General features: G+C 51.3%; 2 protein-coding genes across 3 annotated transcripts; one reads left to right on the plus strand and one right to left on the minus strand.

Moving 5' to 3' along the window:
* Positions 1-7,680: 7,680 nt before the first annotated feature.
* LOC125449434 (barrier-to-autointegration factor A-like) lies at positions 7,681-14,901 on the plus strand. Of its 2 annotated transcripts, none has more exons than XM_059641573.1 (3): positions 7,681-8,113; positions 12,919-13,067; positions 14,577-14,901. In XM_059641573.1, the coding sequence occupies exons 1-3, from the start codon at positions 8,059-8,061 to the stop codon at positions 14,721-14,723; spliced, it is 351 nt and encodes a 116-aa protein (XP_059497556.1). In that variant the 5' UTR covers positions 7,681-8,058; the 3' UTR covers positions 14,724-14,901. The 2 variants fall into 2 exon arrangements, with proteins under 2 accessions (XP_059497556.1, XP_048381172.1); XM_048525215.1 differs by lacking the exon at positions 7,681-8,113 and adding an exon at positions 10,929-10,974.
* A 710-nt stretch (positions 14,902-15,611) lies between these two features.
* Positions 15,612-17,722, minus strand: LOC125449359 (cystatin-like). Its single transcript, XM_048525106.2, has 3 exons — positions 17,471-17,722; positions 16,352-16,474; positions 15,612-16,096 (listed from the first exon to the last, which is right to left on the minus strand). Exons 1-3 carry the CDS (start codon positions 17,684-17,686, stop codon positions 16,016-16,018), a joined length of 420 nt encoding a protein of 139 aa, XP_048381063.1. The 5' UTR covers positions 17,687-17,722; the 3' UTR covers positions 15,612-16,015.
* Between the last annotated feature and the right edge of the window lie 1,262 nt (positions 17,723-18,984).

Below are 18,984 nucleotides of genomic sequence, written 5' to 3' on the forward strand. Positions count from 1 at the left end.
GGGAAGAAGCTGTTCTTGAATCTGTTGGTGCGTATGTTTAAGCATTTGTATCCTCTGCCTAATGGGAGAGGTCGGAGGAGATTATAACCAGGGAGTTTGGTGGGGGGAGGGGGTGTCTTTGGCTATCTTTCGTGGCAATGAGAAGCGTAGGTGGATTCAGTGGATGGAAGGTTAGTTGTGTGATGGTCTGGGCTGTGTCCGCAACTTCTGTCTTTTCCTTATGGACCTGGGCAGAGCAGTTGCCGTACCAGGCAACGATGCGCCCGGATAGAACGCTTTCTATGGTGCATCTGTAAGAGTTGGTGAGGGGCCTCGTGGACATGTCGAATTTCCAAAGCCACCTGAGGAAGACTTGTATCAGAGATAATGGGAACTGCAGATGCTGGAGAATCCAAGATAATAAAACGTGAGGCTGCATGAACACAGCAGGCCCAGCAGCATTTCAGGTGTGCTCCTGAGATGCTGCTGGGCCTGCTGTGTTCATCCAGCCTCTCTCATTTTATTATCTGAGGAAGACTTGTGCCTTCTAATGGGGGAGCTTATAAACAGAAGGAGACAGGATTTAAAATCAGGAAGCCCTCCCTTTCCCCGTGGAGACGGGGCTGCTTTTCCTCCATGTTGTCGGTCAGTAAAATTCTGAAAAGTGCCGGAGGCCTGGTCGCTAAATTTTTACTCGAGCTGCATTTATTTTTGAATATTTAGATACCTTTCCAAGAGTGGCAGCCTCATAGAGTAGCATAGGCATCTCTGTTAGTACTCCAGTTATTCACTACACAATGACTTAGATGAGGGAACTGAACATAATGAGGCAGCACACTGACTCACTGGTTAGCACTGCTGCCTCACGGTGCCAGGGACCCGGGTTTGATCCCACCCTCGAGCGACTGACTGCGTGGAGTTGGCACATTCTCCCTGTGTCTGCGTGGGTTTCCCCCGGGTGCTCCGGTTTCCTCCCACAGTCCAAAGATGTGCAGGTTAGGGTGGATTGGCCGTGCTAAATTGTCCCATAGTGCCCAGGGATGTGCAGGTTAGGGTGGATTGTCCGTGCTAAATTGTCCCATAGTGCCCAGGGATGTGCAGGTTAGGGTGGGTTGGCCGTGCTAAATTGTCCCATAGTGCCCAGGGATGTGCGGGTTAGGGTGGATTGGCCGTGCTAAATTGTCCCGTAGTGCCCAGGGATGTGCAGGTTAGGGTGGGTTGGCCGTGCTAAATTGTCCCATAGTGCCCAGGGATGTGCGGGTTAGGGTGGATTGGCCGTGCTAAATTGTCCCATAGTGCCCAGGGATGTGCGGGTTAGGGTGGGTTGGCCGTGCTAAATTGTCCCATAGTGCCCAGGGATGTGCGGGTTAGGGTGGATTGGCCGTGCTAAATTGTCCCATAGTGCCCAGGGATGTGCGGGTTAGGGTGGGTTGGCCGTGCTAAATTGTCCCTTAGTGCCCAGGGATGTGCGGGTTAGGGTGGATTGGCCGTGCTAAATTGCTACTTCATGTCCCCAGGGATGTGTAGATTAGGTGGGTTATTGGTTGGGGGAGGGGGCGGTGGTGGGAGCCAGTATGGGATGGTTGGGCTGAAGGGCCTGTTTCCACACTGTTGGTATTCTACAATCACTACGTTCACAGAGGAGACAAAGCTGGGTGGCAGGGTGAGGTGGATGCTTCAGTGTGATTTGGAAGAGCGTAAGTGAGCTAATAGCCATACAGGACACAAAAAGACACTTTGGCCTTTGTTGTGCATGGCCGACGCAGTATGACGTGGATAACCTATTGAATTAACTCATGGGATGAGAGATCAACTGTCTAGGTCAGTTTGCGTAGCCCAGAGGGCAATTAGGAATCAATTATGTAGTCATACCTCAGGGAAACAAACCCTTCAGTCCATGCTGACCATAATCCCAAACCAAACCATCTCCAGCTGCCTGCGCTTGGCCCATATCCTGCCAATTCATGTACCTGTTGAGATGTATTTTAAGTTAACCTGCATCCGTCACTTCCTCTGGATGTTCATCCCACACATGAGCTAGTTGCCCCTTATCTATCTTCTAAATCTTTCTCCTGTCACCCTTAAAAATATGCCGCATAGTCTCAAACATTCCCCACACGAGGGAAAAGACGCCTGTCACTCACCTTATCTATGCCCCTCCTGGTTTTAGAAACATCTATAAAGTCAGCCTCAAACTCCAGCGAGAAAAGGCTCAGCCTCTCCTTCTAAGTCAAACCCTCCATACCAGGCAATTCTCTTCTGAGCCCCCTCCAGCTTAATAATCTTATTTCTGTTGCAGGGAGACCGGATAAGTGTTTCCTTCCCTAAAGGGCATTAGTGAACCAGATGTCTATTCCACCCCCCAGACAATTGATTCATGGCCATTATTAGCCCCTTCGTTCCAGACTGTTATTAGAACAAAGAACAGTACAGGCCCTTCAGCCCGTGATGTTATGCTTGTCTTTTACCCTAATCCTAAGGTCTATGTAACCTCCACCCCTCTCTTATACTATCATCCACATGCCTGTCTAACAGCCGCTTAAATGCCCCTAATGAGGCCAGACTACCCTCTCCAGCAATGCATTCCGCGCCCCGACCACACTCTGAGTAAAGAACCTACCTCTGACGTCTCCCCGATATCTACCTCCTTTCACTTTAAAACTATGTCCCCTCGTAAAAGCTACCTCCACCCTAGGAAAAAGGCCTCTGGCTGTCTATCTATACCTCTGCTCATTTTGTACACCTCTATCAAGTCACCTTGCATCCTTCATCGCTCTAAAGAGAAAAGCCCTAGCTCTCTCAGCTTCCCTCCTTTCCAGGCAACATCCTGGTAAATCTCCTCTGCACCTTTTCTGACGCTTCCACATCTTTTCTGTAATGAGGCAACCAGAACTGGACACAATACTCCAGATGTGGCTGGACCAGGCTTTTGTATAGCTGGAGCACAAATTCACAGCTCTTGAATTCAATCCCTCTATTAATGAAAGCTAACACACCATACGCCTTCTTAACAACTCTATCTACCTAGGTGGTAGCTTTTGGGGAACTGTGGACATGAACCTCAAGATCTCTTTGCTCCTCCACAATGCCAAGAATCTTTCCATTAACCCTGTGTTCTTCTTTCAAGTTTGTCCTTCCAAAATGAATCACCTCACACTTTTCAGGATTAAACTCCATCTGTCACTTCTCAGCCCAGCTCTGCATCCTATCAATGTCCCTTTGTAACCTAGAACAGCCCTCCGCACTGTCCACATGACCCACCTTCATACTGTCTGCGAATTTACTAATCCACCCTTCCACTCCTTCATCCAAACTGTGCAAAAATAGAAGAGGGCCCAGAACAGGAATCACATGCTTGTGGCATTGTATTCGCACTCTACCATCTGCTGTGTTGGGATTCGAACCCAGGTTCTCCAGAATATCAGTTGGGTCTTTGGATTAACAGTCCAGCAATAATACCTCGAGGCCATCACCTCTCCCACCAGGGTGTCTACTTTGGGAGCAAAAACAGTAAGGAATGTTATTACCTCAATGGTTCTAAATCGAGAGAGAGTGGGTGTGCGTCAGTAGTGCTGTTGAAAATAAATAGCACATTGGCCTTTGTAGCGAGAGACTTTGACCACAGAAACCAGGATGTCCCGGTACAGCCCCTAAACAGCGACAGCACGTTCAAAGATTGTAACAAATAGCCCCATCAATGATGTTGGGACTGGGGTGGATGGAGTTTGGTGTCAAGTAATGCCAGGTTACAGCCCAACAGATTTACTTGAAATTGCAAGCTTTCGGGGTGCTGCGCCTTTTAATTTTAAAAAAAATGAGGGTAGTTTGGGTGCGGAATGAGCTTCCAGAGGAAGTGGTGGGTGTGGGTACAGTTACAGCGTTTAAAAGACATTTGGATAAGGACATGAACTGGGAAAGGTTTGGAGGGATATGGACCAGGAGCAGGCAGGTGGGACTAGCTTAGTTTGGGGATTATGGTCAGCGCAGACTGGTTGGGCTGAAGGATCTGTGTGGCTATGACTTTGCCTGACGAAGGAGCACCGCTCGGAAGGCTAGTGATTTCAAACGAATCTGGGTGCAGTGTGATCTGATCAACAAGGACAGTTTTAAGGAGTGTTTTAAAATGCAGAGAGGTTTGCGGTCAGTCAGACCCGCAGTCCATCATTATCAGTGCACTTTGTGAATTTCAGATCTGTTCAGGAAAGACCGTCTCCAGAAGTCTCAGTTAGGAGTTGCTGTAGCTGGAGTGTTGAGCAAGATGAGGGTCACTGAAGATTCCTTTTCTCTTTGAGAAGACAGATTGGAAAATCATTTGCAGTTCCTTATTTTTGGAAGGAAGGTAGAGGGGCTGAATATTATTTAATGGAGAAAACTGTAGCAGAGGGATTCGGAGGTTTCTGTCTGCTGATCACATCAGGTTAGCAGTGGGTGACATGGAACCTGTTGGGTTTTTATTTTAAATGGAACGGAGTATAAAAATAAGGAGGACTTAATAAAGCTAAACAAAGGCATCGGTCAGATCGCAGCTGAAATGATGTGAAGAAGTCAGTAGTCAGAGATATACAGCACAGGAACAGACCGTTCGGCCCAACTCGTCCATGCTGACCCGATATCCTAAATTAATCCAGTCCCATTTGCCAGCATTTGGCACATATCCCTCTAAACCCTTCCTGTTCATGTCCCCATCCAGATGCCTTTTAAATGTTGTCATTGTACCAGCCTCCACCACTTCCTCTGGCAGCTCATTCCATACACGTACCACCCTCTGTGTGAAAAAGTTGCCCCTCAGGTCCCGTTTAGATCTTTCCCCTCTCACCTTGAACCTATGCCCTTCTAGCTTTGGACTCCCCCTAACCCTGGGAGGAGAAGACCTTGTCTGTTAACCCTATCCATTGCCCCTCATGGTTTTATAAACCTCTGTAAGGTCCCCCCTCAGCCTCTGACAAACTCAGTGCGTTTTCTCCCTGCGAGCGGTGAATGTGTGAATTCTTTTTGAAAAGGGCAGCATCTTTGGACATAGCAGTGGCTGAGAGATTTTGAATTTGTAAAGGAGCTGAGAGTTAAGGGGAGCGGACAGGCGAGAGGAGTTGAGAGTTTATTAGATTAGCCACAACCTCCTTGATGGAGTGAATCTAATGGGCTGCATGGCCTCCATAGTTTTGTCACATTGTGGGCAGCTCGTGTGTGTGTGCGTGCATGCGTGTGTGTGAGCGCAGGAGTGAGCAAGTGTGTATGTGAGCGAGGATGTGTCTGTGAGTGTGAGCATGTGTGTGTGTGAGAAAGTGTGTGAGCGTGTATGTGTGTGAGAAAGTGAGTGCGTGTGTCTGAGTTTGTGTGAGTGAAGGTGTGTCTGTGAGTGTGAGAAATTGTGTGTCTGAGTTTGGATGTGTGTGTGTGCGTGTGAGTGAGAGAGAGCGTGTGTGTGCCTGCGCAAGTGTGTATGTGTGTGTGTGTGTGTGAGAGAGAGAGAGAGAGAGAGAGAGAGCGTGTGTGTGCCTGCGCAGGTGTGTGTGTGTGTGTGTGTGTGTGTGTGTGTGTGTGTGTGAGAGAGAGCGTGTGTGTGCCTGAGCAAGTGTGTGTGTGTGTGTGTGGGTGTGGGTGTGTGTGTCTGAGTTTGTGTGTGTGAGCAAGTGTGTGTCTGTCTGAGTTTGCACGAGCGAATGTGCATGAGCAAGTTTGTATGTGAGTGAGGCTTCTGTTAGCTTCTACTATCTGTGTTACAACACATGTATCATAATCCTCATCATTCATTGGCAGTCCCTCGCAGACGAGGGTGACTCCCTTTCCCCTCTCAGGGTGAGTCCATGGGTGGCTGTACAAACCAATATGGCTACCACGGGCTCTGTTACACTTGGGGCAGAAGGGGGGGAGCAGGGCGCTGGCCTGGCAGCGTGTTCCTTACACCATTTTCGCCTGGCTTCCGCTTTTTCCCGACAGCAATTCCCGCACTTTCGCGGATACTCCTCCTCCTCCACTTTGGCGCGGCGATTCTCGGGTGTCTGTGGGAATGCTGCACTTCCCCAGTGAGGCTGTGTGGGTATCCCTGAAGCACTTCCTCTGCCCACCTGGGGCTTGCCTGGCGTCTCGGAGTTGGGGGGTGGAGCAGCTGCTCGGGGAGTGTGGGCGACGTGCCCAGCCCGCCACAGCCGATCGAGGAGGGGGTGTGGGGAGGTCAGTGCCTCAATGCTGGGGATGCCGGGCCTGGTCCAGGATGCTGGTGTTGGTGTGTCTTTTCTCCCGGTGGATTCACAGGCAGTGTTTGGTGGTATAGCTCGAGGGGCCTGCTGTAGGCAGCCCACGTCTCAGAGCCTTTATAGGAGGGTGAGGAGCCACCACAGACCTGAGCTTGCTGTCGGATCTGATGCTGTTTCCCTCGAACACCCTTTTGCCCAGGCAGCTGTAGGCCTGCGTACTGGATCTCTTCCTCAATAGCTGCTTTGGCCAGCAGGACTCTTCTGAGGAATGGGAAGTGGGCAACAAGGCCTCACTGTGGACCGTGATGATTGGGACAAGGCTGGGCCACTATCCCGTCGGATTATCACTCTGATTGGACTCCAACCTCCAAACTGAGAGGGAAAGGTTCTCTGTAAGGTTTGGAACTCACAGAAAACCCAATATGCAAACACGAGCCTTGACACTTTAACTCTGCTTCTCTCTCCGACAGTTTCTGCTGGAACTGCTCCAGCAATTTCTGTTTTTTGTTTGTTTTGTTATAGAACTGTTTTGCTAAACATGACGCCAAATGAAACTAATCCCTTCTGCCTGCCCTTGGTCCATATCCCTCCATTCCTCGTATATTCACAACTTTGTCTAAAAGTCCCTTAAATCCCCCTATCGTATCTGCCTCCACCACCATCCCCTGGCAGAATCCTACCACAGAAACCCGTACCTCACATCTCCTTTGAGCTATTCCCCACTCTCATCATGCCCCCTAATTTCAGACGTTTCACCTCCAGGGAAAAAGATTCTGTCAACCCCATCTATGCTTCTCATAATTTTACCGTCTTCTATCAAGTCTCCCCTCGGCCTCCATTGCTCCAGAGAAAACAGCCCGAGTTTGTCTGGCCTCTCCCTATAGCCCATACCTTCTAACCCAGGCAGCGTCCTGGTAAACCTCTTCTGCACCCTCTCCAAAGTCTCCACATCCTTCCTCTAATGTGGCGACCAGAACTGAATGCAATTCTCTACCCGAAGCCTTACAACGCTGCAAGATTTCTTGAGAGATAGTAAGAACTGCAGATTAGATTAGATTAGATTTCCTACTGTGTGGAAACAGGCCCTTCGGCCCAACAAGTCCACACTGCCCCTTGGAGCATCCCACCCAGACCCATCCCCTATAACCCACATGCCCCTGAACACTACGGGCAGTTTAGCATGGCCAAGCCACCTAGCCTGCACGTCTTTGGACTGTGGGAGGAAACCGGAGCCCCAGATGCTGGAGAATTTGATTTTGAAGCTTGTGAAGTCCACATTGATGCCATTGGGCTGCAGGGTTCCCAAGCGGAATATGAGTTGCTGTTCCTGCAACCTTCGGGTGGCATCATTGTGGCACTGCAGGAGGCAAAATCTCCCCTCCCCCTACTGCATCCCAAAACCAGCCCAGCTCGTCCCCGCCTCCCTAACCTGTTCTTCCTCTCACCTATCCCCTCATCCCACCTCAAGCCGCACCTCCATTTCCTACCTACTAACCTCATCCTGCCCCCTTGACCTGTCTGTCCTCCCTGGACTGACCTATCCCCTCCCTACCTCCCCACCTACACTCACCTTTACTGGCTCCGTCCCCACTTCTTTGACTGGTCTGTCTCCTCTCCACCTATCTTCTCCTCTATCCATCTTCCATCTGCCTCCCCCTCTCGCCCTATTTATTTCAGAAACCCCTCCCTAACTCCCCCATTTCTGAAGAAGGGTTTAGACCCAAAACGTCAGCCATCATGGTCCTCTGATGCTGCTTGGCCTGCCTTGTTCGTCCAGATCCACACCTTGTTATCTCAGAAGATTTCTTGAAATGCTCCTAAGATTCTCGGTTGTCGGAAGGGAGGTAGTGGAGAGGGATCAGTTGAATGGTGCACTGGGGGCTGAATGACCTTCATCTGGGAATCATCTGCAGCCAATTTAAAAAGCCTCCCCTTCCCAGGTATCTCGTTTGCGTGGAGTGTGATGATGTTTGATGAGGGATGAGTTGCAGGGATGAATGAGGGGGCCGGGGGAGGTTGGTGTTCACTGGGCATTGGAGGGTTCCCAAAGAAACCATTGACCCCATACATAATGCTACAATCTTCCCCCACTTCTACCCCACCCTGACCCGAAGCTGCAAAGTTCTAGACTGAAAGCCTGGTCTTTGTCTCACTCAGAGGTTGAAGCATCTTCAGAATTCTCTTTGCTCAGGGAGTTCTGTCCCTTCCAGGTCTCTGAGAAGGGACTGAGTGTAGGGCAGCAGTAATCTCAGGTGGACAGCAGGCTCCGGAGGGGCCAAATGGCCTACTTCTGCATCTATTTAGAGTCAAACAGCAAAGAAACAGGCCCTTCGGTCCAACATATCCATGCTGATCAAGTTTCCCTAATTAAACCAGTCCTGCTTGCCTGCATTTTGGCCTGTCTCCCTTCAAACTTTTCCTATAGCCCAAAGCGAGATGGGCAAAGCTTTAAGGCGAGAGGGGAAAGATTTACAGGGGACCCCGAGGGGCAACTTTTTCACACAGAGGGTGGTGCGTGTATGGAATGAGCTGCCAGAGGAAGTGGTGGGGGCTGGTACAGTTACAGCATTTAAAAGGCATCTGGATGGGGACATGGATAGGAAGGGTTTAGAGGGAGAAGGGCCAAATGCTGGCAACTGGGACTAGATTAATTTAGGATATCTGATCCACATGGACTGAAGGGTCTGTTCCTGTGCTGTACAGCTCTATGACAGTATCTATGACTGTCCAAATGTCTTTTAAATGTTGTACCAGCCTCCACCACTTCCTCTGGCAGCTCATTCCAGACACGAACCACCCTCTGTGTGAACAGGTTACCCCTCGGGTCCCTGTTAAGACTTTCCCCCCTCCCTTTAAAAGTATATCCCTTCTGCATTCGAAACTCCCCCGCCGCCCCCATCCTTGGGATTTAATAAGGTCATTCCCTCAACCTCTTAACGCTGCACTGAGAAAAGTCCCGGCCTCTCCTAATACTGCAAAACTCTCCTGTGCTGGTAAATCTTTTCTGAAACCCCCACCACAGCTTCTCCAATTTAATATAAGGGTCCTTCCTGCAGCAAGGTGACCAGAATTCTTAGAAATTTCTCACGATTGGGTGAACCCGCTGTTTTTGATAGAGATCATGAAGATTGGTGTAGGTTAGAGGTAGAGTAACCATCAAACACTCCCCAGCAGTGACAGCACGGGGTTAGATACAGAGTAAAGCTCCCTCTACACTGTTCCCCCATCAAACACTCCCCAGCAGTGACAGCACGGGGTTAGATACAGAGTAAAGCTCTCTCTACACTATCCCCCATCAAACACTCCCCAGCAGTGACAGCACAGGGTTAGATACAGAGTAAAACTCCCACTATACTGTCCCCCCATCAAACACTCCCCAGGACGGGGATAGCTCAGGGTTGGATACAGAGTAAAGCTCTCTCTACACTGTCCCCCATCAAACACTCCCCAGGACAGGGACAGCATGGGGTTAGATACAGAGTAAAGCTCCCACTACATTGTCCCCCATCAAACACTGCTAGGACAGGGACAGCATGGGGTTAGATACAGAGTAAAGCTCCCACTACACTGACCCCCATCAAACACTCCCAGGGACAGGGCCAGCATGGGGTTAGATACAGAGTAAAGCTCCCACTACACTGTCCCCCCATCAAACACTCCCCAGGACGGCGATAGCTCAGGGTTGGATACAGAGTAAAGCTCTCTCTACACTGTCCCCCATCAAACACTCCCCAGGACAGGGACAGCACAGGGTTAGACACAGAGCAAAGCTTCCTCTACACTGTTCCCGTCACCCAGGAGGACACATGGACCCACCCAGACGGGAGAGGTGGGTCAGGAGGGTCACAATGGCTGATTGGTCCGAGGCGATGCTGACATCACAAGGGCTGACCCCCCCCCCCCCCCACCCGCACTGTGACTGGTCCCGAGGGGGTCTGTGAAGTCATAGACCCTCACGGACCCCCTGCAGCTCCCAGTGAGCGTGTATGTCCCTGACACACAGGACGAACTCGCAGCTATTCGCACAGTGCCCACTGAGATGGAACTGAGAACCACCGCTGTGGCTGACTTCAGCGTGGACAAAGGTGGGTCACATTTCGCCTCACCCCCCCGCACCCCCTTCAAACACTCACAGATACAGCGTAGAGCTTCCTCTACACCGTCCCCCCATCAAACACTCCCCAGGACAGGGACAGCACGGGGTTCGATACAGCGTAAAGCTTCCTCTACACTGTCCCCATCATCAAACACTCCCCATGACAGGGACAGCACGGGGTAGATACAGAGTAAAGCTCCCTCTACACTGTCCCCCGTCAAACACTCCGAGGACAGGGACAGCCAGCAACGCCCACTTCCCACAAAATGAATAGAAAACAGAATGCAAGTCCCCTTCATTTACAAGATGGATATATAAACCCTTCTACATTGTGGATTTTCTGTAATCATATTTTGTTCAATATTTCATTGAATTGTTAAGTATATATACACCTCTGGTGACTTTTATAACCTAGGAGGTTTGGCTTGCCTTGCTGACGAGATGTCCTGAATCTTGTTTGTGAAGTGGAGTCCTGTTTTTTGCTGAACTCCTTGGTGTTTTCGAGCAGTTGCCTCACTCTATAGTTGTTCACCCGTGGCTTTTCCACTCTACTTTGGTCTGTCTCTCTCTCTCTCACACCCACTGCCTCCATCCTTTGGCCTTCTGTGTTTCCCTCCCATTTCTCTTTCTCTTTCCTGCGACGCCCCTCTCAACAGGAACTGTTCCAGACCTCGGGGATCCCCTGTGTTGCAGTTACAGCTCAGTGTATGTCTGCTTGTAGCCAGTAATCCACTGGATCACAGCTGCAAGGATCGCCATGAGGGAGGGGAAGGAAGGGAAGCGGGGAGGGGACAAGAGAGAGGGAGAGAGGGAAAGTGAATAGGGAGAGAGAGATAGAGAGAGGAGAGCAGGTGGGAAGAGAATGAGAGTGAGAACGGAGTGTGAGAAAGATGGGGGGAGAGGGAGGGTGACAGAAAGAGAGGGAGAAAGAGAAATATGCAGGGGGGAGAGGGGGTGAGAGTGTGCATGTGAGCGAGAGGGAGAGAGTGCATGTGAGAAAGAGAAAAGGAGTGCTCCGTGTGTGAGAGAGAGGGGTAGAGAAGTGTGCATGAGAGAGACAGCAAATGTGAGAGAGTGTGTGTGTGTGAGAGAGAAAGGGAGGGAGTGTGTATGTGTGAGAGAGGGAGCATGCAAGTGAGAAAGAGAGGTAGTGCGAGAGAGGGAATGTGTATGTGTAAGAGACAGAGTGTGTGCATGAGAGACACAGAAAGTGTGAGAGAGGGAGCGTGCATGTGTGAGAGAGGGAGTATGCAAGTGAGAAAGAGAGGTAGTGTGGGAGAGGGAATGTGCATGCGTGTGTGAGAGAGGAGAGAGAAAAAAGGAGTGTGTATGTGCGTGTGACAGAAATTGCATGTGAGAGAAAGGGAGTGTGTATGTGTGTGAGAGAAAGAGAGAGAGAGAAAGTGGGAGGTAGTTGGCACAGAATTGAATGTAGTGAGAGGATTGACAGGACTGCCTAGTGATCCCTGTCCAAGGAATTGGAAGAGATTTATGGATTTCAATTAGTGTGGAGAGGCTAGGGTTGTGCTCCTTTGAACAGCGCAGCTTAAAAGGAAAATTAATTGAGGCATTCAAAACTTTGAGGGGCCTTAATCCAGTCCTGGACTCTTACAGCGTGGAAACTGACACTTTGGCCCAGCCAGTCCATGCTGACCATAATCCCAAACTAAACTAGGCCCCACCTGCCTGCTCCTGGCCCATATCCCTCCAAACCTTTCCCTGTTCATGCACTTATCCAAATGTCTTTTAAACGCTGTTTCTGTACCCACACCCACCACTTCCTCTGGAAGCTCATTCCACACATGGACCACCCTCTGTGTAAAAAAGTTGCCCCTTGTCCTTTTTAAATCTCTCACCTTAAAAATATGCCCCTTATCTTGAAATCCCCCCCATCCTAGGGAAAAGACACCAACCATTCTCCTTATCTATGCCCCTCACGATTTAAATAAACCCCTATGAAGTTGCCTCTTAAGATCCTACACTCCAGTGAAAAATAAGACCCAGCCTCTCCTTCAAACACAGACCCTCTGTACCCGGCAACATCCTGGTAAATCTCTTCTGAACCATCTCCAGCTTAATGATATCCTTCCTATAACAGGGAGACCAGAACTGGACACAGTACTCCAGAAGAGGCCTCACTAATGTACTGTATAACCTCAACATAACGTCCCAACTCCTACATGAACAATGAACATAAGCTTGCTAAACACAGTCTTAACCCCCCTGTCTCCCTGTCTCCCTGTGACGCCAACTTCTCAGAATTATGGCACAACAAAGGAAAATCCAACAGGAGGATTCATTAGCGAAGAGATACAGATTTAGGAAGGGCTTGAATTTTTGTCACAATAACTTGCCGTGATGTGGAAGGGAGTTATGTTTGGGGTCAGGGATTGCAATGGGAATCCCGGAGGTGTTAGTGACTGTATTCCAGGAATTTCTGAGGAAGGGTCACGAGACCCTGAAACGGACGCTGCCAGACCCTGCTGAGCATTTCCGGCAACTTCTTCCCAATTTACAGCATCCGCAGTTCTTTCAGTTCGTGCAGGAATTTGAGGGCTTGATAGCTAAAAGGTGATCGGCCTCTGCTGTCCTCTCTCTTGCTGAATGCGTGCGTGCACGTCTCTCTCTCTCTCTCTCTCTCCGTTGTAGATCGCACCGCCATCTGCCCTATGGCCAACACAACGTCGCAGAAGCACAAGAATTTTGTGGTGGAGCCTATGAAGGAGAAGTCTGTGAAAGAGCTGGCAGGAATCGGCCTGGTTCTGGGAGGGCGGCTGGAGGAGAAAGGCTTCACCAAGGTGAGGTCTCAGATTCTCGCCATGCCCTACTCACCTGCACAGTGAGCTCAACGCTCGGGTGCAGGACAGAGCCGTTCGGCCTCTCGAACCTGCCCTAACCTCCAAATAAGGGGGAAGTAGGCGGATCTTAACACGGCTGTGCGTGGCCTTGGCGAGAGCACATCCAGCTGCCTCTGTAACCGGAGGGAGTGATGGCTTTGTTGGAGGGGTGTTAATAACAGGAATCCGTAACCTGGAATTAATGCTCGAGCTGGCTCGTTTTCGAGCGCGGTGACAGATCGTCTGAACGAGAATGAGCCAGCTCGGCGAGCAAGTTGAAAGCCTGAGCTGCAGATCTTTGCTAAAACTTTAACCTCGTGCTTTAACGCCGTTTCGTTAGATCCCAGGCCCCGGACAAACCTGGAACTTTTAAAGCAAAAGCGTCGTCCGAGCGGTGGCCAAACTGTCAATTCCCATCGCAGAATTCCCGTCCTTCTCACTCAGGCCCTTTAAGTCGGGGAGAGGGAGGGGCGAGAGCTGAAGATGTGTCATCCTTACCCAGCCCAAGTTTTGCTGTCACTCCAGAAGTCTTAAGTAACATAAGGGCCCACGGTGTAGTCCAGGATTGTCTCAAGGTAAACCTGCAGGTTGAGTCGGTGGTCAGGAAGGCAAATGCAATGTTGGCAGTAATTTTGAGAGGGCGTGAATATAAAAGCAGGGATGTACTCCTGAGGCTTTATAAGGCTGTGGTCAGGCCACATTTAGAGTATAGATTGCAGGCCCCATATCTCAGGAAGGATGTACTGACCCTGGAGTAGGTTCACGAGAATGGTCCCAGGAATGGAAAGCTTAACATATGAGGAACGTTTGAGGGCTCTGAGACCATACTCAGTGGAGTTTAGAAAGATGAAGGTGGAATCCAATTGAAATGTTCAGAATACTGAATGGCCTGGACAGATTGGATGTTGGGAAGATGCTTCCATTGCTAGGAGGGACTAGGACTCGAGGGCACAGACTTAGAGTAAAGCGAAAACCTTTTAGATCGGAGATAAGGAGAAACTTCTTCAACCAGAGACTGGTGAATCTATGGTCTTATGATGTGGTTTGAAGTTTGAGTGCCCTCTAGAAATCCAATCATTTTCGAGGGCAGACACCCAAGTGTAGGAAGAAGCACAGGGAGGGCATAGCCAAGTGCTATTGACAAGTCACGTTCCAGGCACCATGGTTCAAACCCTGCCACGGCAGATGGTGGAATTGGAATACAATAAAGAATCGAATGATGATCACGATTCCGAGGTTGGAAAAACCCACCTGGTTCCCTCATGCCCTTTAGAGAAGCTGCCACCCTTACTTGGTCTGGGGCGACACGTGACTCCAGACCCACAGCGACGTGGTTGGCTCCTAACTGGCCTCCGGGCAATAAACGCTGGGCCTGGCCAGCGACAGCCTCAGCCCCGCAAATGAGCAAACAAAAACGCTGACTTGCGATACGCTGCTTTAATTCCTTTTCTCTCCAAACCCCTTACTCAGGCTAAAGATGTCTTGGGCCAGTTCCTGCTTCTCAAACAAGACAAAGCAGCTTTCAAGTCCTGGATGAGGCAAGTGTGCTTCGCGGGCAACAGGCAATCGGAAGACTGTTATCGCTGTCTCAGAGAGTGGTGCGATGCCTTCCTCTAAAGCCTTCTCTTCCCTCTTCCACACACCAGGTTCCTGGCTAAATGACAGTAACGCTTACCTCAAATAAACCTTAATTTGCTATTTATTGATTGTTTGCAGCCCTAGGTCATCAGGGCTGTTCCAGATTTTATGCTGTTTTGAAAAACTGATTTTTTAATAAAACATGGATAAGATGCCACTCTGCCATCCATCTGATTCCAAGGTGATTCACCGCAGTGTTGTCGCTGGACTATGCCTTCTGCATTGCCAACAACAAAAAAAAACCTGGCTGTGCTTTTCGGTATTTGCCTCCACGGTGGCTAGAGAATCCAGACAGGCGTGGAAGGAGTCATATGGCACAGAAACAGACCCTTCGGCCCAACCAGTCCGTGCCGACCATAACCCCCTAACTAAACCAGGCCCCACCTGCCTGCTCCTGGCCCATATCCCTCCAAACCTTTCCCTGTTCATGCACTTATCCAAATGTCATTTAAACGCTGTAACTGTACCCATACCCACCACTTCCTCTGGAAGCTCATTCTACACACTGTTTAAAAAAAAAGTTGGTGTTCATGTTCGGGCTCCCTCTATTCTTTTAAACTAAATAGCAAAGCTCCCTCCACAGGGTCGCCACTTAAAAATTCCCAGGATAAGGGGACAACATGGTGTTAGAGTGAACCTTCCTCTATTTTGCTAAACTCAAAGTTTCTGCACTCTCAAACATCGAGCAAATGTCCCTCAAGTCTTTGACGGTAAAGTTCCCTCCAGAGTTACCATTAAACACTCCAACGCAGCATGTGGTAAGGTACAGAGGTTCTTCTACCTAAAACAAAGGTCTCCACACCGTCCCCATTAACAAATTCCCCCACAGAGGAAAGATTTTCATAGAGACAGCACAAACTACAGAGGTGCATTTGAAATATTCAGAAGTGAGTTTATTTGTGTAACTAATATAATAATGTAACAGTTGTGTGCTTACACATGGACAGCTACTGAGCAAGCAGCAGTGGAAGATGTTGAGCCCCAGAGGAGACTCCATCTGCCCAAATTTAGTACACTGTCACGTTGTTAGATCAGCACTGCTCAAAGAGCTTGAAACAAAGCTGGAAGCAGTTGATATAACTAACTGTATGTTAGTTGCAGCAAAATTTCCCCTGAAGGAGACAGAACTGTTTAATATTACATGGTGTCTGCCCGGATGCAGGTGACGTGTCAGAACAGACATCTATTGCAGAGACACTCTCGACTCCCTCAGATTTGAGACGGCGATTTCATATTAGTGCATTTTGCGAAGCATTCTTCTGTTCTGGAGTTCAGAGTACGCAGCGGGAAGCTCTCACCTCCTTTTGAGAAATCCATGGCTGATCCCAGACTTCAAATGTACAGACTACCGTCTAAAGGAATAAAAAGTCAACACTGGTATCATCCAATCTGTGACTGAGTATACAGATAGTCATTACGTGGTACCACCCGATACCAATCATGTCTGTATTTCCAAACATACACTATTCCTTACAGATAGTCCCACGTTCCCACGAGGCTGACAGCTTTGAATGTTACAACACACCAAGTGCTCATCCAACTAATTTTTAAAAGGTTGTGTGGGTTTCCACCTCAACCACCCTCCCAAACATCTAAGTGCCTCTCACCGCGCCATTCCGCTGATCCTCCTGGAAGCTGCAGCTCTCAAGGTCAACATTTTGTCCTGCTGCCTTCCTGCAGTTAGTCCGACGCAGCGCCATCCTCACGTGGTACAGCATCCCCTGCACCAACTACAAAGAGAACGTCCAAATTTTCCACCAGGTCAGTGCTGGGGACATAGCAAACACACAGCATCCCAACCCCACCCAAACGCCGAGGAGGCAACAGTCACATCTCTGCACCCTCCACCCCCATTCCCATCCGCCAACCTCTCCCTCTCTGTGCTCCCTATTCCCTGTGCTCTCCCCTGCCCCATAATCACTCTCTCCCCTCCTCAGCCCCTTTCACCACCACCACACCCCCGCCCTTCAGCCCCTCCACTCACCCCCACTGTCCCCACCACACAGCCCCCCCCCACTTCAACCCCGCTACGCACCCTCATTGATCCCACTATGTCCCCTCCTCCTGTCCCCTCGCCGTCCCCCTCCCCCCAGGGACTCCTGCCCCTGCCCTTGCCCCCGTACGGCCGCTGTTCCCCCCACCTCAGTACTGTCCCACCCCGTCTCCCCCCACCACCACCAACCCCTGGTACAGTCCCCTACCCCGCGCCCCCCCCACAGTACTGTCCCCTACAACCCCCCCCCCCAGTACTGTCCCCTACAACCCCCCCCCCAGTACTGTCCCCTACAACACCCCCCCCCCCAGTACTGTCCCCTACAACCCCCCCCCCCCAGTACTGTCCCCTACAACCCCCCCCCCCCCCCCCAGTACTGTCCCCTACCCCCCAGCCACCGCCGGTCCTGACCCCTACGCCCCCTGCCCTTGACCCCTACCCCGGGTCCAGCCCCACCCCCCCCGCTCCCCCCGGTCATGTCCCCGCCTCTCCCCTCCGCCCCCGCCCACTCCCGCACCCCCTCCCCCTCGCTCCCAGTCCCGCCCCCTCTCCTCCCCCACCCCCCGGCCTCGCCCCCTTCCCCCAACTTCCGCCCCCCCGGCCCCGCCCCTCGCGCCCCCGGCCCCGCCCCCTCCCCGCGCCCCGGCCCCGCCCCTCCGCCCCCTCCCGCCTCCCCCCCTCCCTCTCCCCCTCGCCCCCAACTCGCGGCCCCGCCCCCCGGTCCAGTCACCACCTGAGATTCGGCCGAGAGGACTTCGACGATCTTGCTCAGGTAGATATCGTTCGTGCCCCTGTTGTAGACGCCAAGCGCGAAGCGAGCCGCCTCCTGCACCTCCTCCGAGTTCACATCCGCCGGCTCGAGCCCGCCGGGAATGGCACTGGCCAGCCCGGCCCAGAGCAGGAGCCCGAGCACCAACACGGCGACAGTCCACTTCATCCCGGCCACCATCTTTACTGCGCACTTTCAATCAGCACTTCCGCCCCGCCCGAGCGATTCCCCTCCCGCCGTACAGCCGGGCAACTTCCGCCCTGCACAAAGTTACTTCCGCCCCGCCAGGTGACGTCAGGGATGACAAGGAGTGGAGCTGAGATAATGGGAACTGCAGATGCTGGAGAATCCAAGATAATAAAATGTGAGGCTGGATGCACACAGCAGGCCCAGCAGCTGCTTGTGTTCATCCAGCCCCACACTTTGTTATCTTGGAAATATTCCTGCTCCTTTGTTCCATTTGCTCGAGAAGTCCACATTGATACCATTGGGCTGCAGGGTTCCCAAGCGGAATATGAGTTGCTGTTCCTGCAACCTTCGGGTGGCATCATTGTGGCACTGCAGGAATTGGGAATCCTCCGCCGCATCTGCTCCCACGATAAGACATTCCACTCCCGCACATCCCAGATGTCCAAGTTCTTCAAGGACCGCAACTTTCCCCCCACAGTTATCGAGAACGCCCTTGACCGCGTCTCCCGTATTTCCCGCAACACATCCCTCACACCCCGCCCCCGCCACAACCGCCCCAAAAGGATCCCCCTCGTTCTCACACACCACCCCACCAACCTCCGGATACAACGCATCATCCTCCGACACTTCCACCATCTACAATCCGACCCCACCACCCAAGACATTTTTCCATCCCCACCCGTCTGCTTTCTGGACAGACCACTCTCTCCGTGACTCCCTTGTTCGCTCCACACTGCCCTCCAACCCCACCACACCCGGCACCTTCCCCTGCAACCGCAGGAAATGCTACACTTGCCCCCACACCTCCTCCCTCACCCCTATCCCAGGCCCCAAGATGACATTCCACATTAAGCAGAGGTTCACCTGCACATCTGCCAATGTGGTATACTGCATCCACTGTACCCGGTGCGGCTTTTTCTACATTGGGGAAACCAAGCGGAGGCTTGGGGACCGCTTTGCAGAACACCTCCGCTCGGTTCGCAACAAACAACTGCACCTCCCAGTCGCAAACCATTTCCACTCCCCCTCCCATTCTTTAGATGACATGTCCATCATGGGCCTCCTGCAGTGCCACAATGATGCCACCTGAAGGTTGCAGCAACAGCAACTCATATTCCGCCTGGGAACCCTGCAGCCTAATGGTATCAATGTGGACTTCACCAGTTTCAAAATGTCCACTTCCCCCACCGCATCCCTAAACCAGCCCAGTTCATCCCCTCCCCCCACTGCACCACACAACCAGCCCAGCTCTTCCCCTCCACCCACTGCATCCCAAAACCAGTCCAACC

Source organism: Stegostoma tigrinum, chromosome 42 (genome assembly GCF_030684315.1).
Source record: "Stegostoma tigrinum isolate sSteTig4 chromosome 42, sSteTig4.hap1, whole genome shotgun sequence".
NCBI lineage: Eukaryota > Metazoa > Chordata > Chondrichthyes > Orectolobiformes > Stegostomatidae > Stegostoma > Stegostoma tigrinum.

Excerpts from the sequence above, each read along its gene's own strand:
- LOC125449434 (XM_059641573.1), top strand. The coding sequence starts at position 8,059 with ATGACCTTCATCTGGGAATCATCTGCAGCCAATTTAAAAAGCCTCCCC. Across the intron at positions 8,114-12,918 it reads AAAAAGCCTCCCCTTCCCAG|ATCGCACCGCCATCTGCCCT; the intron begins GTATCTCGTTTG and ends TCTCCGTTGTAG. Across the intron at positions 13,068-14,576 it reads AGGAGAAAGGCTTCACCAAG|GCTAAAGATGTCTTGGGCCA; the intron begins GTGAGGTCTCAG and ends CCCCTTACTCAG.
- LOC125449359 (XM_048525106.2), bottom strand. The coding sequence starts at position 17,686 with ATGGTGGCCGGGATGAAGTGGACTGTCGCCGTGTTGGTGCTCGGGCTC. Across the intron at positions 16,475-17,470 it reads TCCTCTCGGCCGAATCTCAG|TTGGTGCAGGGGATGCTGTA; the intron begins GTGGTGACTGGA and ends TTCTCTTTGTAG. Across the intron at positions 16,097-16,351 it reads AGGATCAGCGGAATGGCGCG|ACGGTAGTCTGTACATTTGA; the intron begins GTGAGAGGCACT and ends TTATTCCTTTAG.